This window comes from Echeneis naucrates, chromosome 9 (genome assembly GCF_900963305.1).
Source record: "Echeneis naucrates chromosome 9, fEcheNa1.1, whole genome shotgun sequence".
Classification (NCBI taxonomy): Eukaryota; Metazoa; Chordata; class Actinopteri; order Carangiformes; family Echeneidae; genus Echeneis; species Echeneis naucrates.
The window spans coordinates 11,676,939-11,704,854 of record NC_042519.1 but is presented as its reverse complement, the minus strand read 5'-3'; the positions used below and the strand labels follow the sequence as shown (position 1 = coordinate 11,704,854).

The following is a 27,916-nucleotide window of genomic DNA, read 5'->3' as shown; positions in this document are numbered from 1 at the left end:
ATCGCATCAGTGTATTGTATCATGACAATAAAGCTACTTTCTTTTCCTTTTTTTCTATACTTTTACTAATAATTATTAAGTAAAGTAATAGCAGAGTAATATTTGACAAGGAGTATCTGTACTTTGACTGAAGTAGTGAAGTTGTGTACTCTGTCCACCTCAGCCAATCAGAAGTAGGGGGTGTGGTCTGGGAGAACCTGGTTGAGATCCAGCAGCAGGTGATGCTGCATTCTGAACAACTTGGGAAAAATGAGCTCTAAGTTGTCAAACTCGGAAATTACTGCTTCCAAAATAAACACAAATGACTGCTGCACATATTTTAGTGTCCAAAACGATGGGAATATGCTAAAATATTTTTTTTCTCCTCCGAGTTGACCTGTTGTGTGAACGCTATGATATCGGAAGTCGGAAATTCCGAGTTGTCATGAACGCAGCATCCAAACCGGCGTTTTTGTTTTTTTTTCCATCATAGTCTCTGTTGGAGAAGATGGAGAGTCAGTTTATGAAGCCAGAGGAAGACGTCCTAACAGACAAAGGACTTCAAATAAGTGGACAGAAGAGAGGGGCAGAGACGACAGGCCTTTTGGTTATTTATTTATTGGGGGAGGGGGATTTTTTGAGTACCTCTTTTTCACTCTTTGTATGGGATGGAAATAACGTGGTCTTGGTTGAGCACATTGATCAAAGGTCTAGGTAAATGCAAATCAACCAAAAAAAAAGCAAAAACAAAAAAAAAAAAACAAGCAGAACACTATAGGATATAGGCTTTTTTACAAAAAAATTGTATTTCTACAATAATGTTAGGCTTTAGCTGATAATATCTCAAGAGGATGAAAATGTGCTTATCTGGATTCATAATGAAACCTTAAATAAAAAAAAAAAAAATCCACAAAAAAACGTGGGTGATACTCAAGGTAGCCAAACATGATGCTGTGTGGTTTTCAGGAGGCAGTTAAAGGGGATGTCCACCTCTAAGGTCTCAGAAGACCTAACGGAAGTTATTTGTAGTATTTTGATAATTAACTTCTGGAAGCCTTTCAAGTAAGACATTAATTTTTATTACTTTATCCAGCATTACATCCGGTGCAAACACTGATCAACAACATAACCTATGGTAGGTCAGGTGTCTTCACTATACATTTAATTAATGTAGGTTTTTCTAGTTTCATTTTTATAACAAAGTGTTAAACGGGGTGGAAAACATGTTTTACATTAAGTAAGAATTCTTAAGTCAGTTGCCACATACAACGCAATGTAAAAAAGCTCTGGGACACGAGGAAAGGAATAGAAGAAGCAACTTTGGTTGGCTTCTTCCAAACTGGAGGGGAACGATAGAGGAGACTGCCTAGAATGAGACGACTTTACAACTGAGGGCTCAGAAACATGAAGACAGAGGACAGTGGCGTAGGAACGCTATCACGGAGCACACATGCAGACATGTCAGCTGGGCAAACCAGAAATCAAATACTGGTTTTCTGTAGTAAACCAAAACCATAAAACATGTTCAACGAAGCTCTCTTAACCCAGGTGAAAAATATCCTGTTCAAATAAAGTACAAACAAGTATAAAAGAAAATAATTTAAGAAAAGCAGAGAGGAAACTAAACAAACCTTCATGAAAAAAAAAAAACTAACAGGAAGGAATTAAAACTATTTCACTTCCTACGTTTTCTAACAAGACCATAGTGAGTGAACAGCCAGTTTTGTTAGGAGGGGGATCATAGCAAATGTAACTCCTTGAGCCTGTTGATACAGACAGTCCTTTATTCGTGTTTTCACTGCTGCTCTTGGCAGCATCAGTTGTGCCAAACATAGTGGTTATGTTTCTGTATGTGCCACTTAAGCCTCTTCAGCCTCCACTTTCTAAAGCGCACGTGGCCTCTTGGGATTGATCTGCTTACTGGCTTGCTCCTCCTCCTGGAGCGTGGAGCGGAATGACTTCACTTTATCTGATGAAGAGAGGAAAAGAAACATTAAAAAAAGTGATTGGGGGTTGTTGGAGCAGGATATGTTGTCATCAGTTGTCTGTGGTGGAGTCACACCTCGGAGCTCAGTGAGGATTTCTATTTTCTGGTCTAGGATCTGCTCCAGTTGAGTGGCGTATGACTCCACATCATAGTCGACCTCTTCTGTCATCTCCAGCAGCACTTTTTCATCCTCCAGCCACCGGATGGACTCCTGATAACAGAGCACACATACACAATTAGTTAGTTGGTGACCTCTGACTTTTTGTAAAATTTGAGTTTTAGTTTCCATGTATCATTTTCCTTCAGTGTTCTGACCTGAAAAACAGCTCGATGGTCCTCCAGGACCTGCTCCTCCATCTCCACCAACTGAGACACTGCTTCATGGAAAGTGAAGAGCTGGGGAGATACTTCCTCTTCCTGGAAACGACATTAACGTCGTTAACATGGCTTTGCTATCAAAAGTGATTATTGTCATTTTAAAATGGTTCAAATATGTGACGGGAGGCTGTAAGAAAGTTGACCCCGTGGGGTCAATGTTTTGTCTAATCTTGTGTACTTACATTCTGCTCACAGAGCAGTTTGAGGTCATCTCTTTGTGGAGAGATACTCAGCCAGTCCTCGTCCAGAAGATCCAGCTGGGTGACAGCATGGATGTTAGGCCGACCCCCCTCTATCACCTGGTTGGGGTCCACTGTCAGCTCCTTCACCCTAGAGAGAAAAAAGCCTGAGCTGGTCAGTGTTGAATCTTTCACAGCCCAGATACACTCTGAACATGGCTGCTGATATGGGAGGGTGACATTAACTGCTGGGCCAAGCATTCACAAGTAGCATGGAGTGGTGACACCATGAAAGCAGTGACTTCATGCATGAGGAAAGGTGACTGTCAGTCCTGTTAATGCTTCCAATTCATGTCTTCCATAGGGAGTTGTTATACTAATGACTCTGAGTTCCTGTTTAATGGGGCCTCGCAGAGATGATGAGACAGTATACCTGACCTTCAGCCACAGCGTCAATTAACTAGGAATATATTTGAGGGATAACCAGCCCAAACACAAGCTCCCCCTTTATTCTGTTCGTGATGTGGACATTTGACTGTCATTACTGTCTCCAAACAGCAACTGACACCTCATTTGGTCATATTTTTAACTGTCATGCTCAGATTCTACCTTATAATCAGAACCAACTTTCACACATCTCTGAAAATTCTAGCCCCAACAATTGAAGCATGAGTAATTTAAGAGTTTCACCAAAATGGGCGGATATGAATCTATTGGGTTTCATGTATCAGATGTCAGTTAAAGTGAAAGGGAATGTCCACTGCTTGGTGAACATTAAAGCGAAAGCACAAAGCAGAGGATGAAATATGTCACAGCATGCAGATGAAGGGGAGGAAGAATAAGAAGACAGTGGAGGTTTTCACCACCCTGAAGTGGATGAAAGTTGCTAAAATGAAGTCATGGCTGTGTTATAATGTAATGAAAACTTGAATGGGGCACATGCACTGTGTTTGTGCGAGTGTATGCAATCCTGTGCTGTGCTTTGAGAAGTGCTCAACCTGCTGGGAGAGGTAGCAGCAAAGTCATCATACTCAAAGGTATTGGTAGGCGAGTGGTCAGGGCGGCTTCCCTGACTGCCCTGGGAGAAGGGGATGTCCGATGGACTAATCCCAAACTCCTTCACTCTACACAATGGCACCAGCCACACCAGTACACAGAGGAGCAGTGGGCAGGAGAGAAAAGAGAAATAAAGCAGGAAAAGAAAAGTGAGAAGGGATACAAGAAAGTTAGAGAGAATTACTGAGAGCGGGCAGACAAACTTGCATTAACAACATTGGTGTAGCTATTCTCAATCTATACAGAGAGGCACTGGGGACTTAAGTTTCAATATGTCCATCAATAGGTCATTGTCACAATCACTGTAGCAGGTAAACATATTCCCACCTGTTGGCGTAGCGTAGTGTGTTGAGTGTATTCTCGCAGGATGTCATTCCAGGAGAGATTGTTGCAATCTGTTTGGAGCGAGAGGACCATTCAAATTAATTCCATATAAGGAAGCGATGCGACTCCATGGCTCCAGATTATTTATGAGAACAATGAACTGACCATGCATGTGCGTGAATTTTCCCCAATGAAGGAGTCTCTTAGGACTTGGGTCAGCTTACTGGCTCTAAATGGAGTGTGGGGCTTGTTACGGCCAAGAGCCCTGATACACTCCTGAAACACGGTGAGAATGACATGTCACAGGGTAAATAAGAAATATCACTGCGTTTTTAGTCTTTTCTCAAGCAAATACATAAATAACTGACAGTGACAGCAAACACATGGGACTGTAAAACAAACCTTTAGGGCCAGCAAGCTTTTGTTGATCTCAGCTCCCTCCAGCCGAGTCTGGCGGTCAGCACTTGATGTATCAGCCCCCCTCTCATTTCCCGCAAGGTCAATGAGGGAGAACTTGCCATGCATCTTCCCCTTCCTCCGTAAGATGATCTGAAATACAGCGTGGCTGCGAGAAGAATGAGCATTGGCTGATGTCTGCCCGGAGGTTCTGAAGGAAAGAGGAAGGAGGCAGAACTATAAGTGAAGAGAGCAATAAACAGTCAACAAGTTACATCATTACTTTAATTGCCATGACCATGAAGTGGAGGGAATAGGACTAGAAAAGTCACACAAGAAGGAAATAAGTGTTTTACGCAGATTTAGGATAATAGGATCAAAGTAAGACATACTGAACTCTACAAGATATCAATATTTTGATGTCATACCTGCAGCTGTTTCCCACTTCTATTAGTTTCAAAACATCCTCTGTACATTTGACCTCCTTCTCCTGAAGCCCCACAACTTGCACTTGCTGTTTCCCGTCCTCCAGCACCCTCAGCTTGGCTTTACGATTCAACAAATCAAACACCTAACAATATGTACACAAAATTAGCAATGGGTTTTCTTTCCACAAAACAAACAATGACAACAAAAAAAAAAAAGAAAAAAAAAAAAAAAAAAAAAACAGGAAAAGAAATGTAATATCTTCCTTGCCTTTCCACTGTAGATTTCAAAGAAGGTTGCATACACTTGTAGATCTAGCTTCTTGTAGTTGGGTTTCTTCAACATGAGAAATACATCACGAGCTGCATGAAGAGACGAAAACTTAAACAATTTCACAAGAGAAAACTAAATATTTTATCATAAAATAAAGAAACAAATGATATTTCCCCTTTGGAGAAACCACAGTTCACAGATTTACCAGCTAATGCATAAATTCCTTTAGAGCAGTCTTGGTTCTTCCCAGAGAAATCTCCACCCATGGTCTAAAATACAGTACAAAACAATATGAATAAAAGTGTATTTTTCAAATAACATGCAATAGTAATAAAAAAAAAAAAAAAAATCAATCAAATTTTTCAACATGAACTATTAGGATTAGTTTGTAAGTGATTTGATTTTTGGCTTTTTGAAGTCAACATTGGATGTGACTCACATGTGTTTTTCCACTGCCTGTCTGTCCATAAGCAAAGCAGGTAGCCATGCCTCTTTCAAAAATGGTCTCCACCAGAGGTCTGGCAGTAAACCTAGAGTGAGACAACACACATGTAAACAAATGATGACATTTACCCATTCGAACAAACAAGGAACATGTCGGCTGTTAATTCAGCATTGGTGGTTTCTGGTGCAAACCTGTAAACCATCTCATTAGTGGTGCTGTCATCAAAAGCGTAGTCAAAGCGGAAGGTCTGGTTCTCCAGGTAGCGGGTCAGGTCTACTTTTTGTTTAGGTTCATGAACCATCACCACATCCTTGCTAGGGATGGTGATAACATCCAAATCCTTCATGGACAATTCTGATACACAACAGAGACAGGACTTTCAATCGCATTTAGAGAAAAATACCTTTATCAGAATATGATGTGATTTTTGCTGACAAGACCAATGTTGACCTCCCCCCCACTCAAAAAATAAATAAATAAATAAATAAAAATAAAAAATCTTTACCTTTTTTGTTGAGTGGACGTTTTCTCACACAAACACATATTCTGTGCTCTTCGATCTGGTCAGTTCAACAGAGAGGAATATTTTATAGTTTGTTACCATAGGCGGACTACCAGGAAAGAAAAGAAACCACAGTCTCTACTCACCAAATCTGCTGTGGTCAGGGGCCGATAGTCCAGACTGGCTCGGAAATCTCGGATCATGTACATGATCTCATAGTTGGGAATGGTGGTATCCACTTCCTGGAGGGCAAGAAGAGACAAAATGTCAGAGTGGGGTGCCAGCTTCTTCACCAACAGGAAAATTATTCTAATGTCTTTCGGTTTATCATCCCATGGTCAACAACTTAGGTGGTTACTAAGATTCATTCAATGTATTTCGTTCAGTTGAATATTGATTTACTTGAGCTCTCTTCTCCCTGAGCTCCTGTTGCTGAAGCCGACGCCTCTCTCTCTTCTCCTGTAGTTTCTCCACCTCCTTCACACAGTTTGACTTCCTCCTTGCTGCCATAAAGACAAGAGAAACACTCAGTACTACCTTTCACTGAATAGGTCAATTGCCTGTTTGTTTCCTTTTAGTTTCAAAAAAGGTCTCTTCCTCTGTCATCCCTGTTCCAATCTGTTTCTTTCATGTTCTCAGTCTTTTCACCCGGCTTGAGCAGCATCCTTCCTTTCTCTTGGTCTTTCTTCCAATAGAAGGGATAAACCTTGGGCTATTTCCAACAAAGCAGAACGGAGATAGTGTTCAAGCACAGACCAGGATGCTGTGTCTAGCACACAGTGCCTCCATTATAACACTAGCTGCTTTCTCTTCATAACCAACAAAAGGTCTTTACAGCATGTACAAAACATGCTCTATTCATTTATCCCTTCTGTTTGGATCCTAAAAGACAACTAGAACAGGGGACAGGAGACTACACACCACATGCATCTTTTTTGTTATTACATTTACATCTATTTAAATTAGACTTGGTTTCAGATCAAATGTGAGTATGAAATTGCTTCAATGAACCAGTAACATATCATAAATCGCCCACCACAGCACACCCACATTTTAGTATTGTTTCAGGTCAATAATAATCTCTTAGCACCCACAACAAGAAAACCCAAATTAGCAAAAATGTGAGTAAAAGCCACCTCTGATTCCTTGCAGAGTTGAGAAAAATCTGTGTTATCTGATTAGGTTGGTGCCAGAGTGCCAGTCTTCCACTCTAAAGCCTGCCTAAGGCCCTGTAGTACAGGCCCCTGGACTCCTGCTGGCTTCAGTCCATGAGAACCCAGACTATGAGAGCAGGGGGATTAATAATCTGCTTTAATCTGGGAGGAGAAGATGACTCGGGTCAGCACCAGGACAAGGGACTGTAAAAGGATGCAGCACCATCACTACTTATAGGTTACTTCTTTCACAGGCAATCTGTGGTGGAGCTGATGGGTGAGGAGGGGGAGCAAGACATTTCCCTCAATCACCTCTTAGCTCAAAAAGGACAGTAAACACTTGAAAGAAATGGGGGCTAAAGAAAAAAAATTGATTGTTCCCGTTTTAGCCTCATTGAGTACTGCAGAGTGACACACACTTTTTCACATGCGCTTGTCTGTCACTCAGCAGAAATGAGACAGGGAAAAGAGCGCAGTCAAACAGCAGCACAAACCTTTTTCAACTCCCTGTCTAATACTCAGAAAGCCTGTCTGCTGGATGGATTTGTTGTATTACTTCACCAACACAGCAGACCAGTGAATAGTATCTGACAGATTTTGGGGTGAATAGTATTCTCATAAAACAAGAGGACACTGATTCTATTGGGACACTTATAATCAAGGAAGTAGGCACTGAGGGCAGGGGAAACGTGCAGGTGATACATACAAAGCTGTCCAGACTCCTTTCTGGATATCAGGTGATGTGAGGATTCTGTGATAAACATGTAGTCAACAAAAACATGAGATGTTATGATCAAATGTTTGAGTCAGTCTAAATCCACTGATCAAAAATACTGTAAATGCTACGACTGCTTTCCTGAAAATAGTATTTTTAGGAGTGAGCTTTCTGTCAGATGTCACCATAAGGTAGCTAAAACCTTATCCTTATCATATGATCATGGTACCATTCTGCAATTGTTGTTGTGTCTGAGCTTGATTGGGCTGTGCAGGCTGCTGAGATGGAGGTGGCACTGGCTCTGGCTGCTGAGGCTGCTGGACTCTTGCCCGGGTCGGAATCACTGAAAACACAAAACAAATTTTAAGAAACACTTCAAAGTTGTTAAACAAACTTGTTCAGATTTTTTAATCAATCCACCCTTCATGCTCACCTAACATGGGCCAAATCAATTTTTTCCCTCCCGTTGATTCTATTAATGAGGTTATACTAAATAACATAAATATCTCTCGATATTAGAGTATCACTCAGCACTGCAGACCGCTTACTCCAAAATGAAATAACAGTTGCATCAACCAGAAAGTCACAGTAGCAAGATGTGCCTAATAAATTTGGAACTGAATTAATGTACCAGCTTTCCCTACATATTGCGGATAAACCAACCACAAAAGACTGTGACTTAATAATTATATTAATTCTAAATACTAATAATATAATGTGTAAAATGTAGTAATTGAATACTTTCATTACTCAAATAATATTAATCACTGGTGTGTTTTATATGTATTGACGATGTCAAATTCATTTTAAAGATTTAGAATAATTTATTATGAGAGGTAATGTAACAAACCTCTATTATCCCTGGACGGAGTGTCATTCTTAGCAGGGGCTATCGTCCGACGGTTCTGTGAGAGAAAGCAAAAGCCATAGTAAGTCATTTTAGTCCCCACTTCAAGGGGTTTACAGTACTGGAACTTCTGAAATTTCCATTAATTAAAAAACAAACACAAATCATAGTGTGAAACCCACTGGATCATTTTTTTGCAGGTTTTGGTTAAGTAACTTGTTCATTATTAAATCATTACCGGCCATAACAGTAGTCCTGTTAACAGGGCAGGGCTATGTTTCTAGGCTATTGAACTGCATAGTGTAAATTAAGTAACTATTTATATGCAAGCAACATAATCTCATTTTGCATTGCCTTGTAGTTTCGACATTAAATGTTTAATATGCTGAGGACCTGAAAGTAATTTGTACTATAAAGCTGGTTAGATAACAACAATATTTAACCAATTAATCCTTGTGTGACAGTATAGAGCTGCCCTAAGTGACAGTGTGCTTCACACACTGTACTTAACAGAACCAATCAGGTGGTTACCTAGAAGGATCCAGGATCTATATTAAGGTACAGCAAACCACAACCACATAACTACTTCAGCGAGTCTGAAACTTACTGAACAAGTTTGATGTAAATGAAGGATATAAGGTGCATGGAAGGAATCTGATTAAAAGATGGCAAATAGCCTTTCTATGTTGGTTGCCAGAGGAGATGGGACACTGCTACTCACCTTTGCAATTTTGTTGACCTTGACACCTGTGGGTGTAGGGGGGGGTGGAGTCTCTGGGCTAGGGGCAATCTCCTCATCTGGAGCCACATCTGGGTTAAGTGCAAATATACTCTCCAAGTCAATCTGTCCAGATGAATAGGTTTATTAATGCCATATTCAACAGATAACATGTATTCTAATCAGTGTAACAAGACTGTATATTCATTGCACTTCAACTTGATGAGACATTTAACATACAAATCTTTAGAGTCAATCCAAAGTATTTTTATCTCTTTGTTGACAGAATGCATTTGTTTTTTCAACTAAATAAAAACATGATTCAATGTGTCACCCATTTGCATAAGCATGGTTTGGACTATACCCCAAATTATTCTAATGTTGACCAGTCTTTACTGGTGTCTTGCTCCACCAATGATTTTATTAAAATGGCAATATGCTCTATCAGACAAAAAGTCAAGCTGCTGTCTCAAGTGGGAAAATAAAAAAAATTCACATCCATTTTCAGGCTGTAGTCAAGTCTGTGATTGCAAAACGTGAAAAAGTTACATCACATTATGGTGATTTTTGAAGTAAAGATTTTGGAGCCTGTAAATATGTTTATTAGCAACATATAACACTGACCATCTGCTGTCCTCTCATGTTGACCAAAGTGACAAAGATAGAGGAAAGAGTGAGAGAGTGAAGAGTGTTGAGAGTGTTTTTATGGGATATCAATGTCACTATTCAAAGAACTGGAATGAGAAAATGTGAAATAAAAGTTGGATAAACTGCACAGTATACACAGTGTAGGACATATGACCAGTGACTGTGTTAGTTTCAGCTAACACAGTGTATAGAGGGTGATCTCTGGTGAGACTCTTGTACATGCAGGCTGGTTATATAATCATCGCAGCTCCTGAATGTCTTTGGATGCATTATTTATTATTGGAACACAAAAGAACATGCTGCTGCTACGGGTGCTGCAAGTGATCATGAAGGGTGTTTTACCTCTTTCCCTTTTGTGTCTCCATTTTCTATCCACTCCACTGTGACACTCTCGTTGTCCTCATTCAGTGAGGTTACCATTGCCTGGTGTATACGGCCTATGGAAGTATCATAGATACATGGTAAACAACCATCACATTGGCTGAACATTATAAAGTGAAAACAGTGTTCCTACTAAAGTAAAGTGAAGTGAAAGGACCTGAAAGGACCTGAAAAGTATGGGATAGTTGAAAATTTGATAGCTAGTTATAGATAGTTTTTTTTCATACTTCAGTAAGTTGTAGTGTCTGTTTAGGCAAAGCACCTTCACGTGTGTCCATAATTCAGTTGAATGACTGTCTAACTATGATCTTGTGAAGGATTCTGCCCGCCACTCGGAAACAGATAAGCAGTATAAGATGAATGAATGAATGAAAGAAAGACGGATTCTGTGTAGGCTGTAAAAAAAATAAAATAAAATAAAAAACAAACAAAAACGTATTTTTTAATATATACGTAATACAATTTTTTGAAGTTTCTGCATAAATGGATCACAGCTCACTGAAGACAATTCACAAAAAAATTTAGGTAAAAAAAATGGCATTATTTATATTGTAAATAAGAGCAAGGCAATGGACTGAGCTAATCTTAGCAAGTTCTTACCACAAGGTTTAATAATGGCCTGTCACAGAAAGCTCACTAATAGAGCAGAAAAGCACAGCTGCTACCGCAACCCTGTATGCTTCTGTCCACCTCTGTCTACAGCATAATAATACCAGCTGTAATGACCTCTCTCAGCACTCCCATCTCTGTGTTTGTGGAACTGACTATATGCTGTAAAGTCCCAGCACAATCCAAGGAAACACCATGTTCCTATATCCATTATTTAAAGACACAAGGAGCATGCAAGCAAATATACCTTTAGTGTTCCTAACTGCTGAATATTCAAATGTCTTACCTTACAATAGTTTTTTACTTGAACCTTTTGAGTCTACCCTTGTGTTATATACAACTTGTTTTCTTTTGATTTATGCAATTTTCTATCTGGTTTTTTCCTCTTTTTTTTTAACCATACGCCAGTAACCACTGTGCTGACATCTCCAAGGTCTGAACTATGAAAGGACAGCCAGAAATGTACCTCAGTGCAAATAATCCAGTTGAGCTGTGACAAAGTAGCTTGGAGACAAACGTTGACAGCAGTAAAGATGGCTGGAACAACAGACTGTGCTTAGCGTCACACCTCTACTTAAGAACTATTGAAAGCAGGCCATGCTGAAATAGCAATTGCCACACTCAGAGGATTTACAGAGACAACAGGCAACCAGCAAAAGGCCCTTCAAATCGCTCATGCATCCTCCTAATGTCAGAGATTATGTTTCAGACCACATGCTTCCTGTTCATTGACAGGTCTCCATTCAGCAATGCACTGCATGACTAATAGCAGTTTAGCAGAAATGTCCAAACATCCACTTGAAAGAAAAAGTGTCATTTTCCATCACAGAACATCCAACTACTCAATTACATATTTAAATACCCCATCTTTCTAAAGTACCCAAATTGTTGCCGGTTCTAACAGCAGTTACAGCATTGAACTAAAAATGCATCAGTAAACCAGCATGAGACACAAATAAATGTTTCATGAATTTAGTTTTTTTTTTAGACATCTCAGCTGACTTAGCAAGATATCAGTTTAATCACCTATTACAAAATAGCATCTTTTTAATATGTCGAAAGCAATTCAACCTAACTCTCACTAAAAATCCATGAGTATCATAATTACTCCATAATTGTTCCACAATGAACATAACAGCCACAAAAAGCTGAAATCCTGCTGCCTGTGGGAATGTTGACATTTTAATGGCAGATCATATGAACCAAGAATGGAGGGCATACACAACATTGGACATGTAGTGGGCCTGTCTAACCTGTTATAAGACTATAGATCTGAAGAGGCACAGGCAAAGGCAGTCATTTTCACTGTACTGTCACTTACTGCCTTGACATCCAGTGATGCCACAATGCAACACTGTGACAAAGTTAAACTGACCTGTTTTAGATAACTTATCAAACTATAAATAATTTTTCAACAGATCAATCCATCTATAAATTTCATTAAAAATAACAATTACCAGTGCAAACAAAATGTCAATATTTGGTATGAATCCACTCTCCACTGTGACTCACTTTTAAACTAATACCTGGTGGACTGAGTATGTTAACACATACGTAAAAAACAAAACCCTTCAAGACACCCATTAAAGAATCTGTTGACGTGTCTAAAAAAAATTTAGGCGACATGGTCTTAGTTCATCATTGCTCAACTTTGACAGAAACTACTGTATTCCTAAGGTAAATCACTATCTGTCATAATCAATTTCACTGATTTTACAGGAAATCTGTTATCACATTGCAAAATGGCATAAACTGAGGAATACGAGTTAAGCAATGACTCCAGGTCATTTATTGAATAGCATAAGATTATTCTCTGTGGTGTCTTGTTCATTTAAGGACTGACTCTGAAAGAGAAAAAGCGCAGAGGGAGTGAGAGTGAGTGCTGGCAGAAGTGAGGGAGCTGGCTGCAACAGATGGGGTGGTGGCTAATAGCCTGAATCTGGCTTGAATTTGAACCAGCCTCTACCAACCCCCCAGAGAGAGGGCAATCCCTTCTCTGGATACAACACCAACCAGCAGGGAAACAGACAGACAGGACGCTTCCCTCTCTCGGCCTGCTGAGCGTGTCTTTCACATCTTGACCCTGATCCCTGGAGACTGAGGCTTGTAGGATGAAATGACTCAAGGATGATGGAGTTAAGAACGATATACTCAAGAACAACTGGGTCAATGGTTAAAAAAAAAAAAAAAAAAAAACCACACACTTTTTCAGAAAGGTTTTTGGAGTTAAAGGGCTTAATGCGAAATATTATCACAGGGTTCGGGCCCACAGGAATGACACAAACTTTTCAGTCATGTTTGGCTGCCTGGCCCTCAAGCGATGCTCAACAACTACACAGCCCAGACAGCATAAAGAAGGCATTCACTTGTAGACGAGTCATACAACAAGCTGCCTCTCCCTTTCGCGGTCTTTCTTTTTTTTTTATTAACCTTTCCAAAGGGACTAGCCTTAGTGAGGCCATTGCAATCCCTGGTTCCTCCTTATAGCAGTAAAGCTACATTATGCAGTAATTCTGGAGAGATTGTAGAGCTGCCATAGACTCTTATTAGTCTGACAAACAGTTTATCTTCATGCTTACGCTGTGTAAGCTTATCGTGTTAAAAAAGAATTCGTTGTAAGCTTATATGTTATTACTATACATAAAGCAGAAAGCTAATGTAACGACTTCCACTTGTCTGTGTGGTCAGTGCAGAGCATGCCAAATTTACAAGATGTTTAAGATATTTTGGAATAAAATAAGAGGGTGTTCATAGCAGCCAATGCTGACTTGGTAAAACGTATAGCTAATATGCGAGTTGTATTCTAGCAAAGGGGAAACTTTCTTTAAGAAATTGGATGGTGGTTACGTCTCAGTCCAGCGATACTGCTGTAATAAGCCGGGTTACATGAGTGCTAGCCGCTTAGTTAGTCACCAGAGAGCGCTGCGCTAACGTCAAGCTAACTTGGTTAGCAATGCAGCTAACTCGGCTGCTGTTACATTGTAATGAGTTATTCTGATAAATAACTTGCTGACGTAACGCGCTGACCCCAGGGTCGGCGTTACAGTTTCTCCGGGCTCTAAATTCCTACATTTATCTGTCACACGATAACACTTAAGGGGTTAGGAGTCAAGCCGCCTCTTGCATTCGCACAGGAGCTAGCTAACAAAGGTAGAGGCTCATTCAAAGGCTTTGGCCATCTTGGGAGTCCTCCGCCCTGACAGCTGCTGTTAACGAGCCGCCGTGAACGTGCCGCCCCACAGTCAGGGACAACGGCCGGTCTCCAACGGCACCGAGCAACAAAGATCCTCCAACTACTTCACAGTGCGGTCAGAAAAGACCCGGGGAAACTTACCGTCACTGCGCTTTATCTCCACATAGGTACCGACGACAATCTTTCCAAAACCCGACGCCATTATACATTACTTAAAAAAATGAGCAGACACGGGATTGGCGACTTATTATGGGCCGGGGAAAAGCAGCTTGTTGTGTTTGTCAGTCTTTGGTTGGAGAGGAAGATGCAGCCAACAGAAACCAGCTAGCATTACGTAGCTACCAGGAATAGCCGCCAGTTTCCGGTCCTTTCAAAATGAAAGCAGGGACACTTAAACTTTGCAGGCAATGAATTTTTGAAAGACACATCTCATATTTACATTTGGTGGTTTTAGATCGTATACATACAGATATATCACCACACATACATACTAACAGGATACACACTGTATTTTTTTAGGTTTTTTTCTAAGGACATTTCCTACAGTATAGTCTGGTGCCAGTGAAATTTAAGCGTTTATTTGTATAACAGATGAGACGTTTACTCACAAAAATACTACACCCATATTGGTGTATTTACTCGACGTTTGTCGAGTTGAAACATTATAACTAATGTATTTACTTTCAGGCCTGTAAATAGACCTTTGACATACAATCATATTATTTTGCTATATTGATTAAAATATTGTATCGACCTTCAGAGAAACTTTTCGAGTACTTATGTTTTATTTGCAAAATAATGTGTTTGCACGGCCGTTACTATTGCACAAGTAAATTTATCTGCCCTATTTTGTGTTTGTAAACCTTTCGTCATCTAATCTCTACAAAAACGAGCTGTGTGTCTGTCATGTTGGGAAGTAAAGCACGAGTGAGTGTGAGTGATGCATATAAGTGAATTTCCCTCAGGATAAATAAAGTAGATACCTATCATATTTATAAGATTAGACACTAGACCGCACCCTCCCCCCAGAGATATATATAAAAAAATGAATGTCGGCCACTTCTGTTATTCCGTGTTCATGATGAATTGTCTAATTTCGTGATTCGTGATCGCTGATTTTATATTTACCGAATACCTGAGAAGACCGAGCTTGACATTAACTTCACAGTGTGCAAGGTTTGCGAAATGAGGAACCAGTGTTTAACTGCACTATTGTTATTTTTTTTTAATAAAGAGAGGCTTTTATTTTTGTTACTTAAGAAATATATGATATTTCCTATATGCAACAGTTGCAACAATTCCATCTAAGCATGAATAAATGCTTAAAACTTCATAAATGTGAAAAAGACACTTTAATATCTCCATTTGTCATTCTGTCTTGCAAAGCAGACTGGAGTAGATCACGAGGATCCTTTGCACACCTATAGATCGAAGCAGAAATCAACCGAAGATCAATTTTGAATTGAATCGTAGCCCCAAAAATCAGAATCGAATTGAATCGAATCGTGAAATAGTAAAAGATTCCCACCCCTAGTATTTGCCATAATAGTTCACATTATTATTTAGAATGCATGGGAAGGGTGAGAAGCCTATTCACAAAACAAATGAGCTGAAAGAGGCTCAGTTCATCAGACATACACATAAACTGGCATCATCATCAGCAAGTCAGTGCCCTTTAAACGTCCACCTTTAATAGTTTCTATCTTTGCTTTTCTGGTTTATCATTCATCTGTAGCCTGCAAACACTTGTGTCCAATGGGACTGTGCAGGTGTCTATTCAGGAAGGACTTTTTCCTTTTTTAAAATTGAACTAGAACATTGAAATATCAATCTAAAAATCAATAAAGGGCCATGTGAAGATACTACAAAAGTCTTGCTTGATTAAAACAAAACAAGTAATGTGTATATTTACTTTAAAACAAATCAAATATTGACAATCCAAGTACACCACTGCACTAATGAGCAAAAATCTTACTTTATGGGTAATGTTGGTGAAGTCTGACATTCTACGTGGTAAAATGAAGTACAGATTCTAACCTGCTTCAGATGTTTAAACAACGTCTGACTTCAGCTGCACATTTATAAGGACTCGTATTGATATGATGCATCCTTTAGTGCCTAACCTTCCCCATCATTGCACAACTAAATACCTTAACCCAACTCATGTGGCTCCAGATAATTCTCTTTCCAGAAGCTACCAGGTTCCTCTGTGGTTGTACAGCTGTCAGCCCCCCCCACCACTGTCTCCACACACGCACTCTTCTAAGCCCCACACCCACCCCTTTGGTATCAGGCATCTGCTGGTGAGTTCTCAGCTGTCTGTGCCCTAAAAATACCTTATCAGGACTAGACCATCTTAGAGGGGGGTCCATCTCATGGACTTTTTTCTTAAGTGGGAAATAACCGTTTTGCTCATAAAGCCTTGGATAGATCAAAGATACTGGAAGAATATTTGTTGCAACACAAATATTCGTGGTTTATAGCATCCTCTACTATGAAGTTGGGTGAACAATAGCTTCTCGGTACTTGTTCACATTTGGCATTAAACCCTGTGTGTGATGGTTTGCCCAACTTGGTCCTGTACCACCTCACTCAGATCCAGTATAAATATCAATTGAGGTGTTGATGGGGGTGGGTTATACAAGGCAGAAAAAGTTTGCAACAAGCACAAGGGATTGTCCACGTGGAAGAAAAAAGAAGCAGGAGAACATCAAAGAGGACTGAGAACGACAAACAGCTGACAATCCTGAAGGTACTGTACATCTTCCACAGAGAAGTTTTATTACTTTATTTTGTTTCGTTTTTGCAAGTGTCAGTCTGGGCAACATTGGCAGACGGGCTCTCTCTATTGGGAAAGGGGCATTTGTTTCAAGACTCCAACTGGGGGACGAGATCATGCCCAAATAAGGCCTGAGGGGAGGCCATTTAAAGTTAGAGATAACATGTGCATGAGCATTTGCTACAGGAGACCCAGGTCAGGAGGATTTACTAGCAAGAACGGTGGGAGCAAAAATGCTTGTTATGTGAAGCGCAATATCTTTTTGAATATGTATACAGAGAGAAACTATGAACATATTAATATGTGATATAGCTGTAACACTGGAATGTTTAAAGGTCTGTAGACTGTACATGTCTTGCCTTATAAATACATTTCCTACCAGATGGGAGACCCAGTCCAGTTAAAAGATGAGGGAAACAAGCACTTCCAGGCTGGAGATATAGACCTGGCCATTGAATGCTACACTAAAGCCATCAAGGTGTGCAAGGACAAGAAGGTGCTTGCTGTTATTCACAGGAACAGGTCCGCATGCTATCTGAAAAAGGTGAGGAGTTTAGTAAAGCCAAACAAACGAGCACAAGATGCGATCCAATTTGTAATCCTTTGCTAAATACTTTCAATTATATTTTTTTGTCATAGGAAAACTATGCCAATGCAGCATCTGATGCATCTAAAGGTAGCGTAATAAATATAGAAAGTATCAAGCCAAATATTACCCTAGAAATGTTAAAGAAAATCAAAGTTTACAAGCTCATTGTGGTTCTCCCTTTTTTAGCAATTGATGTTGATGCAGCGGATATCAAAGCCTTGTATCGGCGATGTCAAGCTCTGGAGAAGTTGGGAAAATTAGATATGGCTTTCAAAGATGTGCAGAGATGTGCTACCCTCGAACCAAAGAACAAGACCTTTCTGGAGACTCTCCGAAGGCTCGGGGCAGAAATCCAAGCTAAGGTGAACATTACACAGACTGGCAAACCTACACGCAGGAACACAGACATCATAAATACAACAAGCTATAACTAATCTATGAAGATTAAATGAACCGATGTCTTCAGTATTCATCTTTCAAGTGGAAATATCATTATTGCAATTGATGTTCTTATGGGGCATAAATGAAATGTTTGGCTAGAGAGAAAAATGAACAGATATTTACACCAAAGCAAAACTACCAAACTGTATATCACACAGGAAATGATTAAAATGTTTTCTTGTTTTGTTTTTTTCCACAGCTCAAAACAACCTTCTCCACAGATTCAAGAGTACAGAACATGTTTGACATTCTCCTCGATGAGGAAATGGAAAAGGACAAAAGAGAAAAAGTACATATTTTTATTAACTATGCCAAGAAATGAGCTAGTTTCCTATTTTGAATGTTTGCTAGGATGTATATGCAAAGTTGATCTACCTCGTTTGTTATATCTAGGCTGCCAACAATCTGATTGTCCTGTCAAGAGAAGATGCTGGAGCAGAGAGAATCTTCCAGAACAACGGCGTGGCTTTGCTGCTCAACATGATAGAGACAGGCAAGCCAGAGATGATTCTGGCTGCTGTCCGTACTCTGTCAGGAATGTGCACAGGACACAAAGCACGGGTGAGCAAAGAAAATAAATCAAGAAAAGTGCAAACTGAAAATCCAAAAGTTTATGGGAATTCAAAACTCAAAGTCTTTTCCAAATGCAATCGATCTTTTAAAATGACAACTTCTACAATGTCCTTTGAAATCAAAAGATTATTTTTATGTCATGCATCTCACAACATATTTTATTTATTTATTTGCTTCCCTAAATAGGCCATGGCTATTATTCACATGGTGGGCATTGATAAGATGTGTAGCATCATGGCTGTCGACAATGAGGAGATCGCACTGGCAACCTGCAACCTCTTCCAGTGCATTAATGACTCCCTCACTGGTGGCGATACCAGGGAATATGGGAAAGAAGAGGCCCTGGTCATGGGTGAGACAGAATTCTGCATCTATTTGGCTTCAGCAGTTGCCACGTTCTTCCTCAGGACCGCTGACTGAAACATGCATTTTGTATCATCTGTTCCTCTTCAGATGCTGCTAAAGACTTGAAAACTATTCTTCTCTCTCTCCTGGAGATGCTTACTAGCAAGAAAGTGTCTGGTCATGGCAGAGATCAGGCTCTGAACCTCCTGAGCAAGAATGTGCCTCGCAGAGACAAAAAAGAGAAAAACCACAGCAGGACCCTCTTCACCATTGATCATGGTGAGCCAGACAGTTGCATCACATAACCTGGCACTTTTGAAAAGCAATCTGTCACTGCATCTCAAACTCTGTAACATTTCCATGTATGCATTTGTTCCCCAGGTCTGAAGAAAATCCTCAAGGTGTGTGGTCAGGTTACTGAATTGCCAGATCAACTGCCTTTGACAGAAAACACACAGCTGATTGCTAGCGTGCTCCTCAACAAGCTCTATGATGACCTCACATGCGACCCAGAGAGAACCAACTTCAAGGACATTTGCAATGAATATATCAAGTATGTTTTATAAAGATACATTTTTCACCAATTGGTAGTTTTTTTCTTTCTCTTGTTCTTAGTCTCCATTCCACAGATCCAAAATTGACCCCAACGACATGGACAAGACCATTCATGCTATCAACACCATCTCAGGGCTGCTGCAGGGTCCTTTTGATGTTGGAAACGCCCTGGTTGGTCAGCAAGGCATCATGGAGATGATGGTGGCGCTGTGTGGCTCAGAACGTGAGGTGGACCAGATGATTGCTGTTGAGGCGCTGATTCATGCCTCCTCAAAGATGAGCCGAGCCTCCTTCATTATCACTAATGGTGTGTCACTACTCAAGGATATCTACAAGAAGACTAAGAATGAGAGGATTAAAATACGTTCACTGGTGGTGAGTGAGCTGGGAAAGGAATTATTGTCATTATCATTATTCAATGATTAGACAAAAACAATTGAAACATCATTCCTTAAATCTGAATATGAATATGACACAATACACAACAGGAAAATAAAAACATTTGAAGAGACCCTATTGGTAACTCCACAAAGTTTGTTAATTACAAGAATGTAAAATGTTTGAGTTGATTCTACAGCTTTACAACAGTGTGTGTGTGCCTGTGGGGGGGTTATACTCATGTCAATGTCCTCCACCAGGGTCTGTGTAAACTGGGTTCAGCTGGTGGTGATGACTACAGCTTAAGGCAGTTTGCTGAAGGCTCCACAGAGAAACTGGCCAAGCAGTGCAGAAAGTGAGTTTGCAGAACTTAACAATTATCACACATAATGACTACCTACTGTTGTTAAATGTTTCCCTTTTCACTCCAGGTGGCTCTGTAATCCCCAGATTGATACAAAAACAAGGAAGTGGGCTATTGAAGGTCTTGCTTATCTGACTAATGATGCTGATGTGAAAGACGACTTTGTTGAGGATGAGCCCGCCTTGAAAGCGATGTTTGAACTTGCCAAGGTATGAATAGTCAGAAAGAATTGTTTTTCAGAATATTTGAGCAGACACTGGTAATATCTCCTTTCTCTTTTGCTTTTAGTCCAAGGATAAGACAATCTTATATGCAGTAGCTTGCACCTTAGTCAACTGCACCAACTGCTATGAAAAGAAGGATATCATCCCTGAGCTGGTCCAGCTAGCTAAGTTTTCAAAGCAACATGTGCCTGAGCAACACCCCAAGGTAAGAGAAAAAGGAAACTGAACCACTCCCTCAGACAGCTGTTCATGTTATGTATATTCATGAATGCACATCATCTGTAAGCTTTCTTTTCTCAGGACAAGAAGGACTTTATTGAAAAGAGAGTTAAAAGGCTGCTGAAGGCTGGTGTCACATCAGCTCTTGCAGTCATGGTCAAAGCAGACAACGCCATCCTCACTGAGCAGACCAAAGAATTGTTGGCGAGGTGAGAGACACTGAAACTGAAAGTGATGATGAATTAATTTTTTCAACAGCTGATTATGACATTTGCTGGAAAACCCAAGATTCATGCCTCTTACATGAGATGATTCATTCATATCTGTTTGACTCTGTTTTATATCTTTAGGGTTTTCTTGGCATTATCAGAGAATCCAAGAGATCGCGGTACTATTGTAGCCCAAGGTGGGGGGAAGGTGAGTATTAGGCTTAGACATCAATGTGTAAGTGAATAATTTGGGGATGTCACAATGCAGGGCTGCATGTTCTGCCATGTTTACCTGACAAACTGGTTGTACTTGTACTGTAACTATAATGTACCCACTATTGTAGCTCTTTGCCATGTTAAAAATGAACCATTGCTTTTCTTTTAGGCTTTGATACCGCTTGCTCTGGAAGGGACAGATGCTGGGAAGGTGAAGGCCAGCCACGCCCTTGCCAAAATTGCAGCTATTTCTAACCCAGAAATCGCTTTCCCTGGTGAGAGGGTAAGATATGCAAGAGTGTCTGTTTGGTCTTCAGGGCCGTACATGTCCCCGTACAGAAAGGAGAAAAGGGAGGTGGAAATTTAGCTCACCACATACACTTCCCATCTTTGCCTCTATATGTTTATGTTTATGTTAGTTTTGGATTCTAGTTATAGTTTTTTGTTGTTGTTGGTTTTTTTTTTATTAATCTTGTTTCGTCTACAGTTCAGTGTGATATGTCTCTGCTTATCTGGAGTTTGCACCATTTGACATTTGGAAATCTAATATTTGTTTCTTTGCTGATAGGTGTATGAGGTGGTGCGACCTCTAGTCAGCCTCCTTCACACAGACAGAGATGGAATGCAGAACTTTGAGGCCCTGAAAGGACTCACCAACTTGGCTGGTTACAGTGAAAAATTAAGGTGACATCTCTCACCATCACATGAATATAGTCATGATTTGCTTATTTCTCCCCTTTCAGATTTCAGATTGCCTTATTGGGTTTATTTTGTCGACTTTCTAGAGTAAAGATTTTAAAGGAGAAAGCACTGCCAGAGATTGAGAACCATATGTTTGAGGAGCACGACCAGATCAGACGGGCTGCCACTGAATGCATGTGTAACCTTGTGACATGCAAAGAGGTGAGAACAGAGAAGCAGCTAAAATCCCCATCTAACAACTGACGATGCATAATCAACAAACGGTGACAGACAAAGGTTTTTAATATGGCCTCAGTTTAAAATAATCTTTGTCTTAGGTTCAAGATCGTTACCTGGAGGATGGCAACGATAAACTCAAATTGCTGGTGCTGCTCTGTGGTGAGGATGATGATGAACTTCAGATAGCTGCAGCTGGAGCTCTGGCCATGATCACTGCCGCTCAGAAGAAGCTCTGCAGCAAAATGACCCAGGTGGTAAGTACAACAGTGTCAGAGCAGCTTTCCCAGCATGAAACTGGAGAAAATATCCTGGACAACACATAGCACAATCTGTCTGACCTGTCTAACACCTAAATGAACATTGAACCATGTTCAGGTTACAATCATAATTATAATGTCAATTGGTGATGTTTTTTTTTTTACAGTTATCTTACTATTACACTTGTGTGTTAACAATACAGAAGAGATTTACATTCACACAAATTAAGGTGTCACTGTACGACTGACTAACTGATCTCTCCCAACAGACCACCCAGTGGCTTGAGATCTTACAGAGGTTATGTCTCCATACCAACCCCAATGTCCAGCACCGTGGCCTGGTGATTGTCTATAACATGCTCGACTCAGATGACAGCGAGCTGGCCAAGAAGCTGATAGAGAGCGAGATGTTGGAAATCCTCTCGGTGATCGGCAAAGCAGCTGACAACCCCAAAAGGCAGGAGCCCATCGACACAGCTCGCACATGTCTGGTCAAAGCAATGGATCTTGGTCTCATCAAACCCTTCACCAGCCCTTCTTAAAGTTCTTCCGACAATCCACAGACTTTTTTTTCCAAGTGCTTTTTCCATATCAGATATTAAAGGATCAATTAAACCAGCTCCAATTTTCTATAAATATATTATCTTGCAATATAAACAAAGCCATTTTTTTAATAACAGAAACACAGATGTGTGATTCATGATTGATCACGTTACATGACACTGTTTGGCATTGATTCAGTTTAGTCAAAGTCATTTAAGTGTCAACTCAATATTTCAGTGTGGAATTTATAGACACCAATTAACGCAGAGTTAAGGTTCTCATCTCTGTCCATCTACAGTGGGGCAAAAAAGTATCTAGTCAGCCACTGATTGTGCAAGTTCTCCTACTTAGAAAGACGAGAGAGGTCTGTAATTTTCATCATAGGTACACTTCATTTATGAGACAAAATGACATTGTAGGATTTTTAAAGAATCTATTTGTAAATTATGGTGGAAAATAAGTATTTGGTCACCCACAAAAAAAGCAAGATTTCTCACAGACCTGTCCTCCACTCATTACCTGTGTTAATGGCACCTGTTTGAACTGGTTATCTGTATAAAAGACACCTGTCCACAGCCTCAAACAGTCAGACTCCAAACTCAACCATGGCCAAGACCAAAGAGCTATCAAAGGACACCAGGAGGAAAATTGTAGACCTGCACCAGGCTGGGAGGGGTGAATCTACAATAGGCAAGCAGGTTGGTGTGTATAAATCAACTGTGGGAGCAATTGTAAGAAAATGGAAGACATACAAGGCTATTGATAATAATCGATCTGGGTCCCCACGCAAGATCTCATCCCGTGGAGTCAAAATGATCATGAGACCGGTGAGCAAAAATCCCAGAACTACACAGAGGGACCTGATGAATGACCTGCATAGAGCTGAGACCAAAGTAACAAAGGCCACCATCAGTAACACACTACACCGAGAGGGACTGAAATCCTGCAGGGCCAGGCGTGTCCAGGCCCTTCTGACGTTTGCCAGAGAGCATATGGATGATCCAGAAGAGGATTGGGAGAATAAAATGTGGTCAGATGAAACCAAAATAGAACTTTTTGGTAAAAACTCAACTTGTCGTGTTTGGAGGAAGAATGCAGAGTTGTATCTCAAGAACACCATACCTACTGTGAAGCCTGGGGGTGGAAACATCATGCTTTGGGGCTGTTTTTCTGCAAAGGGGACAGGACGACTGATCCGTGTTAAGAGAAGAATGAATGGGGCCATGTATCGTGGCCTAGCCAGTCTCCAGATCTCAACCCCATAGAAAATTTGTGGAGGGAGTTGAAAGTCCATGTTGCCCAGCGACAGCCCCAAAACGTCACTGCTCCAGAGGAGATCTGCATGGAGGGATGGGCCAAAATACCAGCTACAGTGTGTGCACACCTGGTGAAGACTTACAGGAAACGTTTGACCTCTGTCATTGCTAACAAACGTTATGTTACTAAGTATTGAGTTGTTGTTTTTTTTTTTTTTTTTTTTGACAAAATACTTATCTTCCACCATAATTTACAAATAAATTATTTAAAAATCCTCCAATGTGATTTCCTGGATTTTTTTTTCTTCTCATTTTGTCTCTCATAGTTGAAATGTAAATATGATTAAAAATTAGACCTCATCTTTCCAAGTAAGAGAACTTGCACAATTCTCCACTGTAGCTATCATTCCCTTACAGCAGCCATGTTATATCTTCATGCAAATCATTTTCAAAAAAGTACTTCGGGGATTTTTTTTTGTTGGTTTAACGTGGGCAGAGTACTACTGCAGCTGAGGGAGGGCACTCCCGCATGCATTATAAAGGAAGCCAACGGAGAAGCACACGCGCGAGTTGGAGTTCAGCAGCTGCCGGAGCAGACGCACGTTCTTCGCGGGTGAGTCGGCTACAAGGATGAAGGTGGCCCAGAGGGCAGATCAGTTTAGTTAGTAAGTTTGTATGTTTGTTTGTTTTTTTAACTCGATCTCCTCCATACACCAAGTGTATGTTACTAAAGACTACCAGCTGGTTTAGCTGTCCAGCAGTCTGGAGGTCTGTCCCGGACGGTTCAGACGCCTGGATTTTGTCAGTGGGAACTCTCCATCAGAGATCTGCTTCGTAGATTTATTATTTTTTTAGCCTCCATCCACGCGAAGAACTCCTCCCCACACACAGTGTTGTTTTCTCGTTTTTGTTTTTTTTGTTGTTTTCTCTGCGCGTCGAATTTGAATGACAAGTTTGCAGTTCTGCAGTGATGTCTTTTCGAGCTGCAGCGACTGGAAAACAGATTGTTTTGATGTACACATGGCTCGACGTGCGTGGCGCCATGACCCGTGAAGAATCAAAGAAATCTCTCAAAGTGTTGGCATTAAATTTCTCTGTACGATACTCAACGGTGTATTCCTCTTTGAATCAACAGTTCCCGGCATAGTGATCGTCAGGTCGCTGTATGACTTGTATGTATGAACACACAGACATTGGATATTACTAGCACGTTAATTGTGTTTTCAGAAAGCTCTTTCATTATGACGCTATTATATGATAATTATAATCCATAAATATTATAATGAAGTCGTTTGCTGAGCAAAAAAAAAAAAAAACAAAACAAAACCAAAAAACAAACAAACAAACAAACAAACAAACACAAGGAATTATGGTGTTGTCAACGGGCCTGAGAATCAATCACAGTAACCTTAAAGCTGAAATTTCCATTCCAACAGGACAGGAAGTGTTTGGCCTGGGGATAACCACAGCTGTGAGCTACAGTGGAGTGGAACTCGATGCTGTTTTGCGCTGCAGATAGCCTTCACATGTTTTCTGCCTGTGAAGTGAAAAAGGACATGAAAAGTAGGTTTCCTGACGTTAAGTGTTTTGAACACAACCACCAGAGAGGCTTCACTGCCTTTTTTTTGTCTTGACAGATCTTGTGCGCTATGTGCTGATGCTGCTTCATGTGCTATGCGCCTCAGTAACAACAGGTCAAGGTAATCAACATCCTCTCATTCTCCAACTCGGCGTTGGTTCGAAAGGGTTATAAGAAAGTTTGTGGATATGTTTTATATTTCAGGCGACGAGTCATCTGTGCGGCACTTTTTCTGCCGTGGATGTGCTGATCTTGTCATTTCGGTGTATTGCAACGAGGAGCCCATCTCGGGTATCTCTAATCTCACTTACTGCACTGGCTCCCCACCACCGATGTCAGCCTGCCAGCGTGCTGGTCAGGTGTTTGTTGCCATCAACGGAAGTGAAACCTGTGAATTTGAAGGCGCAGATGGATATATTAAGACTGAGAGATGCTCAGGTGCTTACCTTTAATTCATTTATTTTTTTTTTAACCCTTTGGTCGTTTTTCTGTGTAATCCAGGTTTCTTACAATGATTCAAACCAATGTTAATATGAGACGTTTTCCTTTGATGGACCCACCACAACAGATCACATGGTTTGACTTTTCAAATGCTGTCACTGTTATGGGAAATGTTGTTCTTACACATCCTCTGATGGAAAAAAAATTGTGTCATATGAAACCGGAACCCTAACCCCAAATTAGGCCCTGGATTTATATTTTTTCTCTTTGAAATGGTTGTGATAAGTATGATTTGAAAGTAAATTATGGATGATAGATTTCTTCTTGATACACAGAGCATTTTTCATTTAAATGCACCAGTCTTATTATTTATAGGTAAATATCTTTTCTGATGCTTCTGTGTCTGATAACCCTTTTTAATAACTCTAATGTTCTCCCAACTAGGCAACAACAGTATATGTGCTTTTCCCACTGGTAAGTTTTTCCTGGAGGCTCACACTTTGCATCATAGTGCTGGGTGTTTTGATACATCATTAAGTTTTTTCCTTGTTCTTCCAGAACCCCCCCCAACAGAGGAGGGACCCACTGAGATAATTAAAAATGGTAAATTCACCTGTAAAACAGCAGTTAATCTGATAGTACCTATCAGATTTACGAGTAGTAGTATCTGTATAAACAACTGTCAAAAGCAGCAGAATTCTTTCAATGCTTTCAAATCACATTATCAATTGGCAAAGTGTGCATTTTGAAGTAAATCCAGATTTTTGCTAGTACTTAAACTTGCTTTGCTCTGTCCTACTCTTTCTTCCTGCTTTTACTCAGGACTCAAGTACTTGTCTTTCAAATGCTTACAAACAGGTGAGATCAAAATTTTATTGTTTGTGGTATTCATCAGTTCACTTTGTATTTGTCTCTTGATTCCCCAGATGTTGTCTCATGGCTGGTACCCCTGATCATGGTTCTCCTAGTTTTGCTCTTAGTGGCTCTCCTCCTGAGTTCCTGGCATTTCCGTAAAAAGGATCAGCAAAATGGAGAGCCAGCTGAACAGGCAAAATAGTAAGTGGAACAAATCATTGTTCACAAAGTTTCTTTATTCGCACTTACCTGTTGCGATGCCACGCACTTATTTTTGTGTTGACTATGACCTTGTTGCAGTGACCCTGAGGAGGCTCAAAAGCTATCTGACAGTGACAGGTTAGTGAACATGAAATACATACCGCACAGCCTGCTGTATCTGCAAACATAAATGTGATAAACTAATTCTGAGATTACTTTTATCACCTTTAGGATTTCAATAGACGGCCCTGGAGTGGATAAAGACGACTCTCCTCATCCAGATGCACCTGCTATCTCACTACCTCATTATTACTTGTGATTAAATATATAAACTGGCTTCCTCCTTGTACTGAAATGTGAACAATCTTTCGACCTAAGATTGATACCTTTCCTTCAAGAAGTTTACATTTTGTCTCTTATCTTCCTATTGCCAAAACCAACTCTCTGTCGGTCTACTGTCTCAGACCTGCTCCGGGTCAGTCTGCTGTTTCTGACTAGTTTTGGGTCGGTCTAACTGCTCTAGGTGAGTAATATCGACATATTCAGGAATACCAATTAACCTCAGCCACGACAGCAAACTTCCAATTAGGACTGATTTTCTACAACACATCAAAATCAGGGTTGCCAAATCTCTTATGTCATGCAATCACCTTAGTGAGGATGGGACAACAAACACACACACACACACACAAAAAAAGAAAAAAAAAGAAATGGGAGAAAATAGATCAGCCTGACTTGTGGTGATGAAATGAGTTTTGGAG

General features: G+C 40.3%; 4 protein-coding genes across 10 annotated transcripts in view; 3 read left to right on the top strand and 1 right to left on the bottom strand.

Moving 5' to 3' along the window:
- Positions 1 to 907: 907 nt before the first annotated feature.
- Positions 908 to 14,547, bottom strand: LOC115048884 (kinesin-like protein KIF2A). Of its 4 annotated transcripts, XM_029510722.1 has the most exons (22): positions 14,352 to 14,547; positions 10,370 to 10,464; positions 9,383 to 9,505; positions 8,665 to 8,719; positions 8,138 to 8,157; positions 8,044 to 8,089; positions 6,348 to 6,478; positions 6,092 to 6,187; positions 5,949 to 6,003; positions 5,635 to 5,797; positions 5,438 to 5,528; positions 5,204 to 5,267; positions 4,996 to 5,087; positions 4,728 to 4,870; positions 4,306 to 4,510; positions 4,069 to 4,179; positions 3,907 to 3,974; positions 3,522 to 3,647; positions 2,527 to 2,674; positions 2,282 to 2,383; positions 2,042 to 2,177; positions 908 to 1,948 (listed from the first exon to the last, which is right to left on the bottom strand). In XM_029510722.1, the coding sequence occupies exons 1-22, from the start codon at positions 14,410 to 14,412 to the stop codon at positions 1,863 to 1,865; spliced, it is 2,217 nt and encodes a 738-aa protein (XP_029366582.1). In that variant the 5' UTR covers positions 14,413 to 14,547; the 3' UTR covers positions 908 to 1,862. The 4 variants fall into 4 exon arrangements, with proteins under 4 accessions (XP_029366582.1, XP_029366581.1, XP_029366584.1 ...); XM_029510721.1 differs by lacking the exon at positions 3,522 to 3,647 and adding an exon at positions 7,806 to 7,850 and having other exon boundaries at positions 6,348 to 6,448; positions 8,044 to 8,157; positions 14,352 to 14,545; XM_029510724.1 differs by lacking the exon at positions 3,522 to 3,647 and having other exon boundaries at positions 14,352 to 14,545.
- A 2,315-nt stretch (positions 14,548 to 16,862) lies between these two features.
- Positions 16,863 to 22,822, top strand: unc45b (unc-45 myosin chaperone B). Its single transcript, XM_029510710.1, has 20 exons — positions 16,863 to 16,962; positions 17,372 to 17,533; positions 17,629 to 17,665; positions 17,765 to 17,940; positions 18,219 to 18,308; positions 18,413 to 18,580; positions 18,779 to 18,944; positions 19,046 to 19,216; positions 19,319 to 19,490; positions 19,567 to 19,867; positions 20,131 to 20,225; positions 20,302 to 20,443; positions 20,523 to 20,663; positions 20,759 to 20,886; positions 21,028 to 21,094; positions 21,272 to 21,385; positions 21,671 to 21,786; positions 21,888 to 22,005; positions 22,122 to 22,277; positions 22,550 to 22,822. Exons 2-20 carry the CDS (start codon positions 17,372 to 17,374, stop codon positions 22,820 to 22,822), a joined length of 2,793 nt encoding a protein of 930 aa, XP_029366570.1. The 5' UTR covers positions 16,863 to 16,962.
- Positions 22,823 to 24,601: 1,779 nt separating this feature from the next.
- LOC115049382 (uncharacterized) lies at positions 24,602 to 27,514 on the top strand. Its single transcript, XM_029511533.1, has 9 exons — positions 24,602 to 24,692; positions 25,516 to 25,642; positions 25,717 to 25,779; positions 25,863 to 26,096; positions 26,544 to 26,573; positions 26,658 to 26,702; positions 27,026 to 27,155; positions 27,255 to 27,293; positions 27,387 to 27,514. Exons 2-9 carry the CDS (start codon positions 25,576 to 25,578, stop codon positions 27,472 to 27,474), a joined length of 696 nt encoding a protein of 231 aa, XP_029367393.1. The 5' UTR covers positions 24,602 to 24,692; positions 25,516 to 25,575; the 3' UTR covers positions 27,475 to 27,514.
- Positions 27,515 to 27,624: 110 nt separating this feature from the next.
- Positions 27,625 to 27,916, top strand: part of pip5k1bb (phosphatidylinositol-4-phosphate 5-kinase, type I, beta b) — a 29,370-nt gene continuing 29,078 nt past the window's right edge. For all 4 annotated transcript variants that reach the window (XM_029509747.1, XM_029509744.1, XM_029509746.1 and 1 more), the window contains exon 1: positions 27,625 to 27,678. The gene's annotated coding sequence lies outside the window, so the exon portion shown is untranslated. The remainder of the gene's footprint in view (positions 27,679 to 27,916) is intronic.

What these genes read in the sequence shown, in the direction of transcription:
- LOC115048884 (XM_029510722.1), bottom strand. Translation starts at nt 14,412, where the DNA reads ATGGCGTCGGGTTTTGGAAAGATTGTCGTCGGTACCTATGTGGAGATA. An exon ending in GGAGATAAAGCGCAGTGACG is followed by an intron (nt 10,465 to 14,351) that starts GTAAGTTTCCCC and finishes ATACTTCCATAG; the next exon opens with GCCGTATACACCAGGCAATG. An exon ending in AGGAATTTATGCATTAGCTG is followed by an intron (nt 5,088 to 5,203) that starts GTAAATCTGTGA and finishes CTCTTCATGCAG; the next exon opens with CTCGTGATGTATTTCTCATG.
- unc45b (XM_029510710.1), top strand. Translation starts at nt 17,372, where the DNA reads ATGGGAGACCCAGTCCAGTTAAAAGATGAGGGAAACAAGCACTTCCAG. An exon ending in GGGCAGAAATCCAAGCTAAG is followed by an intron (nt 17,941 to 18,218) that starts GTGAACATTACA and finishes TTTTTTCCACAG; the next exon opens with CTCAAAACAACCTTCTCCAC. An exon ending in CGATGTTTGAACTTGCCAAG is followed by an intron (nt 20,444 to 20,522) that starts GTATGAATAGTC and finishes TTTTGCTTTTAG; the next exon opens with TCCAAGGATAAGACAATCTT.
- LOC115049382 (XM_029511533.1), top strand. Translation starts at nt 25,576, where the DNA reads ATGCTGTTTTGCGCTGCAGATAGCCTTCACATGTTTTCTGCCTGTGAA. An exon ending in CTCAGTAACAACAGGTCAAG is followed by an intron (nt 25,780 to 25,862) that starts GTAATCAACATC and finishes TTTATATTTCAG; the next exon opens with GCGACGAGTCATCTGTGCGG. An exon ending in CACTGAGATAATTAAAAATG is followed by an intron (nt 26,703 to 27,025) that starts GTAAATTCACCT and finishes TTGATTCCCCAG; the next exon opens with ATGTTGTCTCATGGCTGGTA.